Source organism: Lasioglossum baleicum, chromosome 6 (assembly GCF_051020765.1).
Source record: "Lasioglossum baleicum chromosome 6, iyLasBale1, whole genome shotgun sequence".
In the NCBI taxonomy this organism is placed as follows: domain Eukaryota; kingdom Metazoa; phylum Arthropoda; class Insecta; order Hymenoptera; family Halictidae; genus Lasioglossum; species Lasioglossum baleicum.
The window spans coordinates 292,727-309,769 of record NC_134934.1 but is presented as its reverse complement, the minus strand read 5'-3'; the positions used below and the strand labels follow the sequence as shown (position 1 = coordinate 309,769).

Sequence of the window (17,043 nt, the reverse complement as noted above, 5' to 3'; positions counted from 1 at the left end):
CGCACCAGTGTCAATTAGGAACGACGTTCCTGAAATACGATCACGAATGTGGAGACGGGAAGACACGCGAGAACCTTCAGCGCCCGTCTCAGCCACGGAAGGATCAATTAGTTTCCCGACTTGAATGTTGCAAACTTGTCGCACCATTCCTTACACCACTTGGGATTATCAGGGAACCTTTTATGTGCATGGCACAATCTAGGTCCACTCGCCATATCGCGAGACATCGACCTATCTCTTGATGTAGATCGCGCTCGACTTCTGGGGCCCGCCGAACGGTCGCGATTTCGCAGTACTCTATTAATGTCCGTACGCATTTTGGCCATTTCAGCAGCCAACCCCTTGACCGCGCTCTCAAGAGAGTCTGTCGACGGCACACGACGTTCAACCGCGGCTATGCATTGGTCAGAAGGACCTACCGACTCTGCAATTTTATCCGCGACGCTCGCTAACATGTCAAGGTCATCTAAACCTGTCGACGCGAGGATGGCCCGATGGCCCGCCGGGAGGTGTTCTAAGAACACGCTACGTATGACCGCATCGTCGCAATTGCCGTCATTCAGATTTCGGAGACGGTTTAAAACAAGAGAGGGTTTACCGTCCGAAAGGACCTCTCCCTTTAATAGTTTTCGCAGGTTCGCCTCAGGAGACGGACCGAACGTGGATACGATCCGCTGCTTGATTCGATCGTAAATATCTGCCGGACGCGGGGTAATCAAAATCAAATCCCGCACCGCTACGGCTACTTCATAATCGATGACCGCTAGAACCGCATCAGCTTTAGTAAACTGAGAGGTTATATTTGCCGTGCGCAATGTCCCTTCGGCCTGCACAAACCACAGAACCGGATCGGCGCGATAAAATGGTGGAATTTTCGGAACCCGATAACTGTCCACGCGGGATGTTCCATCCGCGCTACTACCCGTACTGGTATTTGCGCTCGTCATCGCGTCGAATTAAATTTACCGAACAGAACAAATGCGCTAAAGGACTACTAAAATTGGCGATGAACACGCGTAATCGCTTGATCTAGAACGCGTATAAACGGTGTGGTCGCGGACTTCGCAGCTGCGCGAGTACCAACCCAAAATGGCGGTATTACGTCATCGACATATTAGAGAAAAAAATTCGCAAACAGACTTGACCTTAACACGAACGTCGCTGCGCGGAACGAACACGCGAACGCACAGCTTACAAAATGGCGTCCAAAGACGGATTTCGACCGAGAAAACGCGCGCGCGCAAGCACGAGCCAACGGTCCGCCGACAAACGCACGTGTTTCACACCACAGGCACGCACGACACACGTGCTCGCACCACTTTTCACAACCGACACTTTGATGCGCCGTACGCAATGCAGAAAGGCACCGGTGACGATGCTTCTTCGTCGCCGCTCTCAGCATCGCTTCTCCGTCGCTGATCAGCAAAAGGCGCCGGTGTCAGTGGCTTCACGCATCCCACGATGCAAAAATTTCTCCAACGGAGACTTTGAGCCGGAACCACGAACCAGCTGCAGCAGGAACAATCCCACGGAGTGTTTTACCAAGCAAGAACTGGTGACTGAAGACGCACAGAAGTGCGACTACGCTCCTTACACACGAGGCTGGAATCCTCGTGGCCGATTAATGGCCGCCGTTCGACAATGTCGAAATTCGAACCACTATGCAACCCGATCACGTCGGGGTCACCAATGTAGGTTTAGTGATCACGTCCCCCACTCGACCGAAACAGGGGAGGGGGAATCCACGATCCCCACAGTGCTGTGATCGTGGTGCCATCTAGTCTAGTTCCCTCGAACTGTACTAGGCGGTCCAAGGCCATACATAAGAGTTTTCTCCCCCTGATCAGGACCCCCAGATCAAGTATACTGTAGGAGATTTTGAAGAATGGGAGGGTTCCGTGGGTGAGCGCGTTAGTCGATCGGCTACCACAGGGGGTGTCGACTCTGGTACTTTTTTGAACCACTGTTCAGGGCGCCCTCTCAGCTAAAGATGAGCCGAGCCGAACTAAAACGTATATGTGTGTTGGTGATCACACAAACGTGTACTCACACATAGTTAACCTCGCATGTACGTGTAATCGTATTCATCGCGAGCTATTTATAATTATGAATTGGGTTTTTTAGAAAAATTAATTTACAACGGTTATGTATGTGTACATATTTATTATTATTGCAATATAACATACTTATTCGTAATATAACATCTTCATAACAACTTCATAAATAATACACACTTTTTTGCTTGTTATTCCTCCTATTTCATGGATTTTCCATTCGTTCCAAAAAGTAACTGCAATCATATAAGGATAAGATAATTCAATTATATAATTTATTAAAAATAGAAATGTATACTGATGGAAATGGTTATGAATAGTAGACATTTACCTGATTCAATTTGCAGTTGCGTTATTTTTGCATTCTTCTTCTTCTTGTAGTTGCGCCTTGGCATCCTTTTTGGCTTGTTATTCCTCCTGTTTTGTGGATTTTCCATTCGTTCCAAAAAGTAACTGCAATCCACTGCAATCATATAATTGCATATAATAAAAACCGACGCCAACCGACGCCGCCAGCAAAGAGTGGGGTGGAGTGGGGATACAGTTTCTATTCCCACCGCCAGGTGCCGCCAGGCCACTACTGTGCTGCCACCAAGCGTAAGGACCGAGGAACGTCACTAAATTCTTAGCCACTTTTTAACAAAGGAGTCGACAGCCCCTGGGCTACCACCAGTGAGGCCGGGGTTCGATTCCCGCGGCGGCGGTGCCCTCATTTTTCCTGAGACCCTACAAATGTAATAAACTTCATTCATTCAAAAATTATGGATTACCCTTGTTTGAATGCCTGAATAGATAGTTTCCAATTATTATTTATTATTCACACGATTTTTCAGACATTTCCGGTGGTGTGACAAACAAATGTTTCCTACAAAAAGTAATCAGTACACAGTCTTTTACAAATTTCAGTACAAAAAATTTAAAAACAAAATTTTTTTAAATAAAAAATGGTGTTCACCTTGATTATTTATTTACAACTATATATTTTTTATTTAAGAACATTATAGCTGATGCCAAGACGAATTCAACGACCTATTTCATGTGGTCTTTAAGTTTTGAAATAATGGTGAAATAGGCGTGAACAGCTACCGAGCCATTCTGGCCCACTGTGCGACGCGGCGCACGTTTTTATATAACTTTTGATCTCAAATGGATATCGAAGAGAAATTTGGACTACATTTTTTTCGAAAAAACGGGTTTAACGATGTAAACAGAAACATATTTTGCATTTCTTAACTTCCCGATTTTATAGGGAAGTTATTGTAATGACCCCGAAAATCGAAAATCGATTTTTTAGCAGATCTACACGTTTCAAGGTCATTGCAGACATATTAGACTATTTTCAGCAAAATGTTCGCGCGCGCGTGTGTGTGTGTGTGTGTGTGTGTGTGTGTGTGTGTGCGTATGGCCGTTTCTATGTAATCAAATTTTTCGTTAACGTTTTCAGAAAAAGTAACAACGCGATCAGGATGATGAATGATGCAATCGATGTGCCCCGCTGTAACTTAGAGCTGATTAGATTTTGGTCCATTTTGGTCAAGTAGTTTTCTAGTTTTTTTAGTTTTTTTCGAAAGAAGTTCATTCAACAATGCAATTTATACGAGAGAACGGAAAGTTTCCACCGAAGAAACAAACGTAATTACACAAAAAATTTTATTATCAATTTTTTTTTTAAATTAAAAAAAAAATTTTTTTTTAAAAAATTTTTTTTGTGCCTTACGACGAATTTTACGCTTACACTAATCGCAAATTATCCCAATGCAAGAGTGAGTTAATCATCTCTACTGCCGAGAATACATTTTCGAAGAATATCGATGAAAGTACAAAAAAATGTATATTACAATCTTTAAAAACACAATCAGTTCAAAACGAATTATTAACTGAGATTAAATTGAAAATTAATATAAACTATATGATAATTATTAATAACATTGATGTTGAAAACGGATTGGATAATGGAGCACACATGCGGAATATTAAAATTTATTACTTTTCAAGAAAATACTAAAATTCCGTCTATATTTTGGTTAGATTTTCAATTGAACAGAGTAGGAGTGAAAGTAAGAACTCGTTATCGTGATTATATGAAAAATGCCAATATTGATCAAAATTTTACACCAATAATAAAAATATCGAATCAAGTAAGTATGTCGAGTGAGGAAAAATATCAAATCACACGTAGTCAGTTTCCAGTGGTTCCTGCTGAAGCGATTACGATTCATAAAAGTCAGGGACAAACATACGAGAAAAGTATGTTTGGATTTTAAAAAATCAGAAACGCGAACTTTACAAATGTTGTATGTAGCACTGAGCAGAGTTTCAAAATTGAGCGCGGTTTATATATCTTGGGACAATTTAAATTAACAGTATCGAAGAAAACCAAGATCAATACTGCAAACCCGGATAATGAGGAGTTGTATCGTTTGCGAAAAACTAATTAAGACAATTTATTTTGCAACATTAGTATGCTATAACAAGGAACCAAGCGAGCAACGAGCCTACGATGTTGGTTTAATGCGACGCCATATAGCAAACATTTTGATAAGTAGAAAACTATTGAATTTCCCTGAAAACGTATAATCTTCTTAAAACGTACACTTAATAATGATAATAATATACTGCAACTAACGAATCGGGAAGTTCTTTGTGTGGCTCGTGGAGAGTCACACACCAAATAACATCCGTACCACTAACCCTCTCGCGAGCTCGCAAAGCGAGCGAGCTACGACAACCCTACTTGCGAAGCTCGCGAAGCGAGCGAGCAAAAACACCCCTCTAGTTAAATAATGTTTTCGTTAGCCGGATAAGATGGTCAAAAGTGTCCATCCAAATTGATTTTTAGTCACGTCACATGTTCAACAGAAAATTATGAAAAAATTCATGAATATTCTACCTAATAGCATACACTACCGAGATTTTTTTCAAAATTTTTGGTTGCAAAGTCGATTTTTAAACAAATCGGAAAACGTAAAATTGCCGATTTTATATCAAAGTCTTCAGTTGACCACATTTATATTGACCACGTTAGTTGTTTCTCATCCTGATTATTAATGTGTATGTTTTCAGGTTTTTCGATTTATGGAACCATGTTTTAAAAAATTGAAAACCTCCTAACAAACTTAGTTTCAGTACTTACAATTAGATACAATTCAGTACTTAGATATTATTGAAGCAATTGTTCTTAATTTTTTCATAATTTTTTAGAGATTGGGTAGTTGTTAAGAAAACAACTATACGGCTGGGAATCTTCGGGCCCCGAATCGAATCCCGCTGCTAATCGTTTCTTTCAGTAAATACTTATTGCTTCGGGTTTTAATGAAAAGTTTAATCAAAAACATTTTTTAATTGTCTGCAGTCTACATTTATTTTCAAATTAAAGGACTGATGCAGTTCGCGCTGTCGACTTTCGCTGTCCACTTTCTGTAATTAAAAAAAAGGAAGCATGAAACAGGTGTGTTTCGTCGTCGTTCGGCTTCCTCGCGTTCGGGCTCCTTGGTGTTGAACAGCTCGCCGACCCAGGGTTCTAAACGACAAGTGGAGTGACGACGCGAGGAACGGAGTCGGTACGGGTGACATAACTGAGACGAGTCGGTTGCGGGTAAATAAATTATACTCGCTGCCTTTCGGACGCGTAAGCTACGGTGCCTCAGGATACGGTTCCTCAGGATATAGTGCACGGTGATAGTGCTACGGTGCCCGTGAGTTTAAGACGCGTGACCGTGAGAGTACTACCTGTAAGAGGCGTAGGGTGCAGGCAGGATGGACAGGCGTAGGGTTAGATCGCGACTGTCGTCGTGATCTCCCTACCTAGGCCGGGTTGTAGTGGTCCTTCGATGTCCGTGACGCACGGGTCATCGAAGTTCCTCCGGACAGTCGTTCAGGGAGTTCGGTCAAGGTGACGCACCTAGTCGGGCTCGACTGGCCTCGTGGGCGACTCGCCTCACGAGGATGACTTTCTAGGCGGTTCTTAGGCGACGTCGAAGGGTGACGCACCACTTCTAGTTCGGCCGATTTCGTGGACGACGCGTCTCACGAAATATACCGGTGACGCACCGGGTATGTTCGAGGTGGAGTACAACTCGCACCAGCGGAGCGACAGGATAACTGGACAGGAGGTTCTCCGACGAAGTCAAAGGGTGACGCACCGCTTCTTGTTCGTCGGCTCTCGGAGGCGACGCGCCTGGCGAAAGTGACCGGTGACGCACCGGGTGTTCGAGGTGGAGCACAGCTCGCACCAGCGGAAGTACAGGATAACTGGACAGGAGGTTCTCCAACGAAGTCAAAGGGGTGACGCACCACTTCTTGTTCGCGGGCTCTCGGAGGCGACGCGCCTGGTGAAAGTGACCGGTGACGCACCGGGTGTTCGAGGTGGAGCACGGCTCGCACCAGCGGACGGGCAGGACGGCAGGGTTCCGACGAGGCCGAAGGGGTGACACACCGCTTCTTGATCGTCGACTCTCGGAGGCGACGCGCCTAGCGAAAGAGACCGGTGACGCACCGGGTGTTCGAGGTAGAGCACGGCTCGTACCAGCGGAACCAGGATGCCGATAACGGCGGAGACGTGGACAACGGTTACAGGTAGAATACTCACAGCACTGGAATATCGCACGATGTTGTCCCTGGATAACTGCTGGCAGACTCAGGTAATTTTAGTCTGTTCGCGACGGCTTTTATAGGGATGGTTTGGTGGTAAGGGATGGTGGTGCGGTGCGATATTTTGATAATGACGTATACCGTCTTTCGAACAGTATTTTGGAAATTTGATTTGGATTCCCGTTGGAATACGGGCCTGGGTGCGGGGTACGTGCGGTACAGGCGGTGTTGTTGTTGTGACAGGAGGCCGGTGGTACGTTACTAGATCGCGACGTTGTGTATAACCGGTGGAGGTTTGCTAGGGGTTTGTTCGTAACAGGCCTACGATATGTAGGTCTGTTACACCCCCCTCCTTCTTCGGGGTGACGAGCGAAAGGCGGTGAGACTGGTTTTATTGATGAAAAAAAAACAACTTCGTTTATTACATAGTTGTGCAGGCAATGTAATACTGGCTGGTATTGGAACAAGATATCGATTTACATGTTGCGCCCGTCGCGTCGTCGGCAGCGCGTCAGTCGGCCACTTCGGTCAAAGTGGAGGGTCCACCTCTCGTCCCCTATGGATGCTAAGAACCGTTTGGAGGTGACCAGTCGTAGTGGTACCTCTACCCGTCGTTCGTTTGGTAGCAAGTACCATGTTGAGGGGCCTGCTCCTCCCTTGCCCGAGTACGGGATCGGTGTTTTGGTGTCGCGGTGCCCTGGGGGGGGGCGGGGAGGCCGTCGTTTCCCGGTTGCTCGTTTATCGGTACTTTGGCCGTGTGTGCCTCCGGCTGCTTTTCTTCGGCGCGTCTCTCGCAGCTGGCTGGTTCGGACCGGGTGGGTGGCGGTGGGTTGTTTGGCTGCGCTGGCGGGCGTGTTGGTGCCGGCCTTGGCGACTCCTGCGCCCTTTCGGCGGCCATGTACCGTGTTGTCCGGTTCCGGTGTGTCGGTGACGAGGGCGTCTTCCTGGTGAGTGTCAGGATTGCCGGGCTCGTCACCTGTGCGCGTGGGGAGTCTCGTAGCGTGTTCTCGGGTGGTGGGGCTTCTCGTGGCAGCTGAGCCCTTTCTCTTCTGGATGGCGGTGTTGTTGCCTGGATTGCCGGACGTGCTTCCCCGTGGTGGTACGGCCCTCGGGTGGTTGGCTGCTTCCCTTGCACCCGCGAGATTCGTCTTTTGCTCGGGGGTCGTAGGGCCTCCGTGTCCCCCTCTTTCCACCAATTGGGTGGTTCGGGGAGTCCTGCGGGGAGCCCGATGGACGGCCCGTGTCCCGCCATTCTCCGGTGCTCTTCGATGGTCGTGGGCGGGATCGTGGATGAGCTGGACCGGGAGCTGGAGGTCGATTCAGACCGTGGTCGGTTGCCCTCCCATACTGGTCCTGGTCGCCATGTTACGGCCCGGATCACTGTTTTCTTTTTCTTCGGCGGTGGGGCGGGCGTGTCGCCCCTCTCCCTATCGGGGTCGCCTAGTGCTCGCCGTGTCGTAGTGACTGGTCGCGGGCGGGTGGCTTTCCGCGTGGTGATTTCTGTTCCTGAGGGATCTTCTGGCTTGGCCGTTGCGGCCATGATGGTCGGTGGTGGCGGCTTCCCCCTGTTGGTTGTCCCTCCGCGGGCCCCACAGAGCTTCGGGATCCGGAACTTGGTGGTTCCGGCTGGTGTGGCTGTAGGTGGTGCTGGGTCCTTTGCCTGGTCCCCCCCTTGCACTAAGTGTGCGGGAGTGGTTGGCGTCCGGGGCCTCTCGTCGTCGTCCGATAGGTCGCCGAATAGGTCTCTTAACTCGTCGTAGAAGTCGTCCATAACTCTGTAAATTGAACAAATGCTCTGGATTATCTTTCGGGGGCGGCCTCGGCCGCGTGGGGCCGAGGTAACCGTCGGGTCAGGAGTGGGTGCGGTCATCCTGGTCCGCCTCGCGGGGGTGTCCGGTTCAATGCTCTCCGGGCGCGCGTCGTTTTCGGGGTTGTACTCCTGTTTGAGACCCCGTAATCGGGTGTGTCCGCGTCGTGGTTGCGGCGATGGCCCAATCATATCCGTGGGCATGACGCGGAGGCGCCCTGGTGGCGGTACAAGTGGTGACTCGTATTGTTGGCAGCTGACGCAGCTGCGTACGTGTCGTGCGATGTCTCGGAACATCCCTGGCCAGTGGTACCTCTGGGCAATGCGGACGCTCGTTTTGGCGATTCCTAGATGTCCCGCGGTGGGGTCGTCGTGAAATTGCCGTAGCACTGCCTCTCGGTCGATCGCCGGTATGCATATTTTCCATGCGTTTCCGGAATCTGGCTCGTTGTAATCGAGCTGATGCGGTATTCGTCGTTGCAGTTTTCCCTCGTAAATCCGGAAATCGGGAACTGAGGCGGGATCGTGCTGCACGGTTTCCATCTTCTTCTCGTACCAGGAGTCGTTACGCGGTTTGGTGCGGATGAGACTGACGCCTGGTACAGGTTCGATGCGGGATAATGCGTCGGCTACATGGTTCAGCTTCCCTGGCCGATACTGGATGCCGAAGTCATACCGCCGTACTCCGGGGGCCCATTTGTACGCTCCGGTGTTGATACATGACAATTGGGCACCGGTATCATGCAAGGCGGTGCTTCCCTTTCCCAATATCCGGGTTGGTAGGGAGGGGCGGGGTGGGTACTTTATCCCTGGGGCCGGCGCGCGCCCGTCTACGGCGGGCCCCGGTTGTCGTTTCCCGACGGATGACACTCCTCCGTGCGTATGCCGTCTCGACCACATCGCGAGCAGAATCTCCGATAGGCGTTTCTACACTCGAAACGGGTGTGGCCCCGTTGTTTACACCGCCAGCAGTGTGTCATTCGACTGTAGCTGTTGGTGTTGTCACCTTGAATCGCACTGGCGTCCCCTTCCCCACGGGGTGTGTTGCTCAGTCGGGCGAGTCGTACCTCGATTGGTTCGGCGTGTGTCTGGTTTGGCGTGTGGTCCTGGTTCTCGTTGATGGCGGCGGCGAGAGGCCGGCTGGCAGTCCGTTGCATTTGGTTTTTCCGCTCCATGGCTCTCTCGATGCGTTGCACGTGTCGGAGCAGGTCTCGGATGCTGGAAATCGCTTCTGGATCGATGATGGCCGTGTAATCGGGCAGCATGTTCTCGTATATGGTTTCCAAGTATTCGTCCGTCGGGATGCGCGCTCGTCTCATGAGGGTGGTGAGCGCGTTCATGTACTCATGGAACGGTTCTCCGGGTTTCTGTACACGTGCTCGTGCTTCGCGGGCTCGTTGCACCGGGGTCTTGTGTCCGGCGTAGACCATCAGGAAGTCTGCGGTGAATTCCTCCCATGTGCTGATCTGGTAGTGGTTGTCCCGGTATCAGTCTTGGGCGTCTCCTCGCAAAAGTTCCGGCATCCCTTCTAACAATTCGGCGTCGGAGATGTGGTATGAATGGGCTAGTTCCCCTATCCGTTCGAGGAACCGGAAAGGGTCCTTGCCGTCCGTCGTGCATCCCCATTTGCGCATCCGGTCCATTCTCTTTCCGGTGTCTTCTTGCTCTTCTGCGGCCGCTCTACTGGTGCCGGCCATTGGGTCGGCTTGTCGGGACGTGCCTGGTTGCATGGTGTTTAAAAATTGCGGGGTCTTCGGTTCGGTCATGTCGAAGAGGTCGGTGATCTGCAGGTTAATCAGATCGGCCCACTGTTGACGGTGTTCGTCCGTAGTCCCGGTGGTTGACCGATTTCCTCGGCGGGGTTTCTAACGGTGTGTTCGAAATTTCGACTCTCGGGGCAGGTAATACCGGTGCGCATCCAGAGATGGCGTATGGGGTACGAAACGCTTGTGTGTGCCGGCGCGGTCACGGTTCAACGCGGCTCAGGAATGTTACGCGGCGTACTGGTCCTCTGGTTACGCGCGCGTTACCGTGTTGAACCGGTGGTTGTTTATTTTGAAAAGCTAATCGCGACGCGGATGCCTTTCCGTCAGTCCCTGTTCGGGCGCCATGAAACAGGTGTGTTTCGTCGTCGTTCGGCTTCCTCGCGTTCGGGCTCCTTGGTGTTGAACAGCTCGCCGACCCAGGGTTCTAAACGACAAGTGGAGTGACGACGCGAGGAACGGAGTCGGTACGGGTGACATAACTGAGACGAGTCGGTTGCGGGTAAATAAATTATACTCGCTGCCTTTCGGACGCGTAAGCTACGGTGCCTCAGGATACGGTTCCTCAGGATATAGTGCACGGTGATAGTGCTACGGTGCCCGTGAGTTTAAGACGCGTGACCGTGAGAGTACTACCTGTAAGAGGCGTAGGGTGCAGGCAGGATGGACAGGCGTAGGGTTAGATCGCGACTGTCGTCGTGATCTCCCTACCTAGGCCGGGTTGTAGTGGTCCTTCGATGTCCGTGACGCACGGGTCATCGAAGTTCCTCCGGACAGTCGTTCAGGGAGTTCGGTCAAGGTGACGCACCTAGTCGGGCTCGACTGGCCTCGTGGGCGACTCGCCTCACGAGGATGACTTTCTAGGCGGTTCTTAGGCGACGTCGAAGGGTGACGCACCACTTCTAGTTCGGCCGATTTCGTGGACGACGCGTCTCACGAAATATACCGGTGACGCACCGGGTATGTTCGAGGTGGAGTACAACTCGCACCAGCGGAGCGACAGGATAACTGGACAGGAGGTTCTCCGACGAAGTCAAAGGGTGACGCACCGCTTCTTGTTCGTCGGCTCTCGGAGGCGACGCGCCTGGCGAAAGTGACCGGTGACGCACCGGGTGTTCGAGGTGGAGCACAGCTCGCACCAGCGGAAGTACAGGATAACTGGACAGGAGGTTCTCCAACGAAGTCAAAGGGGTGACGCACCACTTCTTGTTCGCGGGCTCTCGGAGGCGACGCGCCTGGTGAAAGTGACCGGTGACGCACCGGGTGTTCGAGGTGGAGCACGGCTCGCACCAGCGGACGGGCAGGACGGCAGGGTTCCGACGAGGCCGAAGGGGTGACACACCGCTTCTTGATCGTCGACTCTCGGAGGCGACGCGCCTAGCGAAAGAGACCGGTGACGCACCGGGTGTTCGAGGTAGAGCACGGCTCGTACCAGCGGAACCAGGATGCCGATAACGGCGGAGACGTGGACAACGGTTACAGGTAGAATACTCACAGCACTGGAATATCGCACGATGTTGTCCCTGGATAACTGCTGGCAGACTCAGGTAATTTTAGTCTGTTCGCGACGGCTTTTATAGGGATGGTTTGGTGGTAAGGGATGGTGGTGCGGTGCGGTATTTTGATAATGACGTATACCGTCTTTCGAACAGTATTTTGGAAATTTGATTTGGATTCCCGTTGGAATACGGGCCTGGGTGCGGGGTACGTGCGGTACAGGCGGTGTTGTTGTTGTGACAGGAGGCCGGTGGTACGTTACTAGATCGCGACGTTGTGTATAACCGGTGGAGGTTTGCTAGGGGTTTGTTCGTAACAGGCCTACGATATGTAGGTCTGTTACAAGCACAATTACAGTTATGATTGCGAAGTGCGGAATAAAATATTAATAGTAACCACAAACTCTTATCTGTTTTTTCTAAATTATCCTTTATGTTTTTGGTCGTGGTTCCGAGGTATTCGAAAATTCCGCTACAGCTGGTCCCCTGCGTTCCTATATTCGAAAAGAAGCAAACATAATTAAAATCATAATTCTAATTGCAATATTATACATATTAGGACACAATATTAACATTAACGTATACTTATCTTTATTCATCGATAGCTGTCATTAGAAAATAGCTATACATTTGTGGTTGTTTAACGAAATAGTGTACCCGCCAAAATAAGTAATAAAGACTAAACGACCTACATACAAGTTCGTAAACGCGTGCAAAGTCGATTGCTTTAAATTTTGCGTACGCGACGAACTTTGTTACGGATTGGACGGGATAAGAACACTCACAGAATTTGGACGAGCACACTTTATTCCCGTCTTGCGGTTAGTCGCGACAAAACACTTTATACAAAACTATGTACAGATCTCTAGCCAAATTGTAAAGTTGAGTAGAGCGAATAAAGAACTGAACAATGTACTTTTGTGAGACTTAATGATTAACAGCAGCGTAGCTGAGAATTTAGCGAGATTCGAATCGAACTAGCCGAGAAAACCGGGTGCAACGACGCGCGACGTTTTCGTACCGATGCTAATTAACGATTGATCTAGATCGACCAGCAGCGAGAAGTTCTCTCTCACCGTCGGAACGATGACTTTGCGATACGAACCGCTGGGCCAATAGAAACTGTATTAGCCCAGTCGATAATCGATCCGACGGCGATAGCCTATAGCGCGGCGCGCTGCTAATCGATCATCGATCCTCGCGATGTCGCAAGGATCAGCCAATACGCGGGCTGCGTGGTGGATCGTGCGTCACGATCCTACGACACGCGTGGTCAATCCCAAACATTCCGCCCGCCTCGTCATTCATTGACGAAATTGAGAAGGATGAATGGGTCGGAAACGCGCGGCGTAGTAACCGAAGCTATAAACAATGAGACGCGAGTGAATAAATGGAAAATGTACAGTGATGAGTATTGACGAGAAGAGTACAATTCATATGCAGTTGGACAATGAGGTGAGTGAAAACTACTCTACTTCACTGAGCGACGAATGTAAAGTAGTGTGTGAACCAATTAGTGAAATGCTTAACCTACAATTAAGCAGTGTGTTTGAAATTTCGCAGGTGCGTATCGGGAGCACCACGTGATAAGCCTGCCTCGGGGACCTCTCCAGCATTCGTCTCAGCATCGTCGGTGTCAGCAGAGGCTTAATTCGTAAACCGGACGAAGAAATTGAGACTTGGCAGTGCGGGCTGTAGCGACTCGAAGGAAAGCGTCTGGTCCCGGGTGCACGAGTATCACGCGAACGAGAGGCCATTGAGTAGGCGGAAGAATTAATCACTTTCGAGAAGACAGAGGACTACGGCTTTGATTCGTGTCTTGTACTTGTGCCGTTTGCCTTGAGTTTGACGAGAGTTTAAGTACTCCCGAGACCAGAGCTTCCAAAAATGTTGTATCTGCTGGATTGATTGCCACCGAGATAAACGAGATGATGGAAGGTCCTCGAGGCTGGGCTCGGGGCTAGCAGTGAGCGGTTCCCCGATCAAGTGGTACCCAGGCGTTAGAGTTACTGGATCCTCGGAGTCGTCTGTGAACGTGAGTACAAGTTTAAAGAGACAGCAAGCTTCGATACCAGTCAGGAGCGTGGTCAGCTCCTCGAAGTACCGTAACTGCTCTTCGATGATCCTGCGTAGGTGGTGCTTGGCTGCGTTGATGGCAGCTTTACAGCTTTCTTCAAAGAGTGAAGAGGAAGTGAGATTCGATTTCCAGGAGAGGCTTTCCCTGGAGTTCCGCTGACCACGATCCTGCCTGGATCGAAGGTGCGTAGGTGCAACATAATAGCTTCCAGATCTGCAAGAGAAGACGTGATTAGCGCTAACTGGAGATTTTTCGATTTTAGGTTGGGCAGTTTGCCCTTTCCAGAGTAAACAAACGGTGCCACGAACGATACAGGATTTTACCGACTGACGACCGCGGAGGATCCTGCACTTCTGGCGTGGCGTTGCCAGGGGAGGTTGTATCCCCCCATGCAGGCGTCGGTTGTGGGCAGCTTCGACCCACAACTTAGCTACAGGGGATACGTACAACAGAGATGTTCCGCCGAGCGCAGCGGGCTCGGGGAATCCAGAGTTCCGGAGAAGGGTAGCTGTAATGTTCCGACAACGGTCAGAGCGAGAGGGACAGTTGATGCCGAAGTAGCAGTGAACGATGAGCGAGTCCCATCTGCCGACTCCTTTCAACTCGGAGATGGAGTAGCCATCCAGACGACTCCTGGAGTGGGAGGCCCACGCGCAGTGTGGAAGCCCGCCCGTCATGCGGATCCAGCACTCTGATGGAAGACGGCTGTGGCTCCAGCGATTCTGTAATAGAGTTGCAAGAGGAGTTTGTGTCCCCCCATGCTGGCATCGTTTGTGGGCAGCTTCGACCCACAACTTAGCCGGAGGGGATACATGAAGTAGATATGTTCCGCCGAGCGCAGCTAGCTCGGGGAACCCAGAATTCCAGAGTGTGGATGATGCGGTGTTTGAACAGCAGTCAGAGGAATAGAGCCCCGGCAGAGATGTTCCGTCGAGCGCAACTGGCTCGGGGAACTCAGAGTTCCAGCGAGAAGTGGTGATCGGACCGCAGTTAGAGAAGTAGAGCCCCGGTAGAGATGTTCCGTCGAGCGCAGCGGGCTCGAGGAACGCCGAGTCCCCGTGAGAAGTGGTGGTCTGACTGCAGTCAGATGAATAGAGCCCCGGTAGAGATGTTCCGTCGAGCGCAGCGGGCTCGAGGAACGCAGAGTTCCAACGAGATGAAGAAGCGGTGAATCGACAGAGGAAGAGAACCAGTTGCTGCCAAGGACGGAGGTGGAAATCCTGTCCGGACGACTCCTGCAGCGGGATGCCCACTTGTGAAGTGGAGTCCCGCCCGCCATGAGGAGCTCTTGAAGCTCCTGCGACTTAGGTCCAGCCTCAGGATGTGTTTCCGCTTCGGGCAGAAGATCAGCAACGTCGTTGACCCTCCTGAAGAAGCGAGAGCCACGTGGGTGGTGACGCTCCTCCACCTTGCCGAGTTGGTAAAGACATCTGGTTGCAAGGTACGGTGCATAAACTAGAACACGAGTGATAGTGCTCACCTCGTAATCCCAGAATTTTAATTTTAGCTCAGGTCTCCTTCCGATCAGCTGCCAGTTTGAACCATCAGGATGACCGTGTATTGGCTGGTACATCCTGTCGGTCAATGTTGCAGATTGAGCTTGTGTCCAATGCCTGCGATTGTGGTAGAGATTGCTCAGTTTTTCCTAAACCACTTGGAAGTCGGATGAATTCGGTTCGACGTGCGTGATGAGAGTGGCGGCGTAGCCTTGCAAACACTTCTTCAAATAATGAAGACGTTCCAGTGAGGACAGCGATGGGTCACTTGCGACAAGTGAAGTAAACAGTTCGCGAAATGCTGGCCAGTCCTTGATGTGCCCCGCGAACGTTGGAAGTGAATATGTTGACAGCGCAGCGCGTGACCTTGCAGAGTTAGCGTCGACGACCGGTGAATTTGAAGTCGCCGACTTCGTAACGGTCGCCGCAGCCTTGAGTTCGTCGATCAAGTCGTGTAAAGATTCGATCTGCTCGAAGTAATTGAGTCGAGTAGTGCTGAATTCATCGTTCATGAGATAAGGGCTCTTCTTCAGGGTAGCATCAGTTTGAGAGGCTGCTCTGATTGCGGAGTCACCCTTGCGGTAGTCATCCCAGAGTTCTTCGATGCTGTCTCGACAAGCATGAAGTGTTCCCAGCGTGATGTTAGCCTTCCGTCTCCTCTTCAAGTTGACCAGAACGCGGGAGAGACGTTGCGCGACAAGTCGTTGATTTCCGATCGACCTTTGAGTGACCGTCTCGCCGACCGTTGCGTTTGAATTTGAAGATTCTCTAACGGTAGCTGGGGCTCTGAGGTCTGAAATCATGTCTTGCAGCAATTCGTACTGTTCCATGTGGATCTGTTGCACATCGTCGTACTCGTCTTCCTTGATGTACGCACTTTCTCTTAATTTTTGATCCCTTTCAGCAGCGGCTCTGATGGCGGAATCTCCCTTTCGATAATCAGACCATAATTCTTGGAGGGTAGTCAGGCCAGCTTGAAGGAATCCCAGCGAAATGTTGGCCTTTCCCCGTTTTTTGATGTTTGCAACGATTCTGGAAATCCGTTGGCCGATGAGCTGCTGATTACTGACAAGGTCAGCCATTGTTTTTGATTCGCGATTTCAAACGCACAACGGTTAAAAAATCACTTTGTAAATTTTCCAGTGAACTGCAGCACTGTATCCGGCTCGAAGGACCAAATGTTACGGATTGGACGGGATAAGAACACTCACAGAATTTGGACGAGCACACTTTATTCCCGTCTTGCGGTTAGTCGCGACAGAACACTTTATACAAAACTATGTACAGATCTCTAGCCAAATTGTAAAGTTGACTAGAGCGAATAAAGAACTGAACAATGTACTTTTGTGAGACTTAATGATTAACAGCAGCGTAGCTGAGAATTTAGCGAGATTCGAATCGAACTAGCCGAGAAAACCGGGTGCAACGACGCGCGACGTTTTCGTACCGATGCTAATTAACGATTGATCTAGATCGACCAGCAGCGAGAAGTTCTCTCTCACCGTCGGAACGATGACTTTGCGATACGAACCGCTGGGCCAATAGAAACTGTATTAGCCCAGTCGATAATCGATCCGACGGCGATAGCCTATAGCGCGGCGCGCTGCTAATCGATCATCGATCCTCGCGATGTCGCAAGGATCCTACGACACGCGTGGCCAATCCCAAACAAACTTGCATACAAATTGCTTGATGTCATTAGAGATAAATGTCTATCACCGATAGACATGATGCGACTAGACTAGAATTTAATAGGTTGA

General features: G+C 50.2%; 2 protein-coding genes across 2 annotated transcripts; one reads left to right on the top strand and one right to left on the bottom strand.

Annotated features, from left to right (window-relative positions):
* Positions 1 to 2,717: 2,717 nt before the first annotated feature.
* On the bottom strand, positions 2,718 to 9,194 carry LOC143209833 (uncharacterized). Its single transcript, XM_076426030.1, has 3 exons — positions 9,128 to 9,194; positions 7,393 to 9,047; positions 2,718 to 2,780 (listed from the first exon to the last, which is right to left on the bottom strand). Exons 1-3 carry the CDS (start codon positions 9,192 to 9,194, stop codon positions 2,718 to 2,720), a joined length of 1,785 nt encoding a protein of 594 aa, XP_076282145.1.
* Positions 9,195 to 12,390: 3,196 nt separating this feature from the next.
* On the top strand, positions 12,391 to 16,666 carry LOC143209933 (uncharacterized). Its single transcript, XM_076426257.1, has 3 exons — positions 12,391 to 15,228; positions 15,295 to 16,356; positions 16,427 to 16,666. The coding sequence occupies exon 1, from the start codon at positions 14,177 to 14,179 to the stop codon at positions 14,480 to 14,482; it is 306 nt and encodes a 101-aa protein (XP_076282372.1). The 5' UTR covers positions 12,391 to 14,176; the 3' UTR covers positions 14,483 to 15,228; positions 15,295 to 16,356; positions 16,427 to 16,666.
* The last annotated feature ends 377 nt before the right edge of the window (positions 16,667 to 17,043 follow it).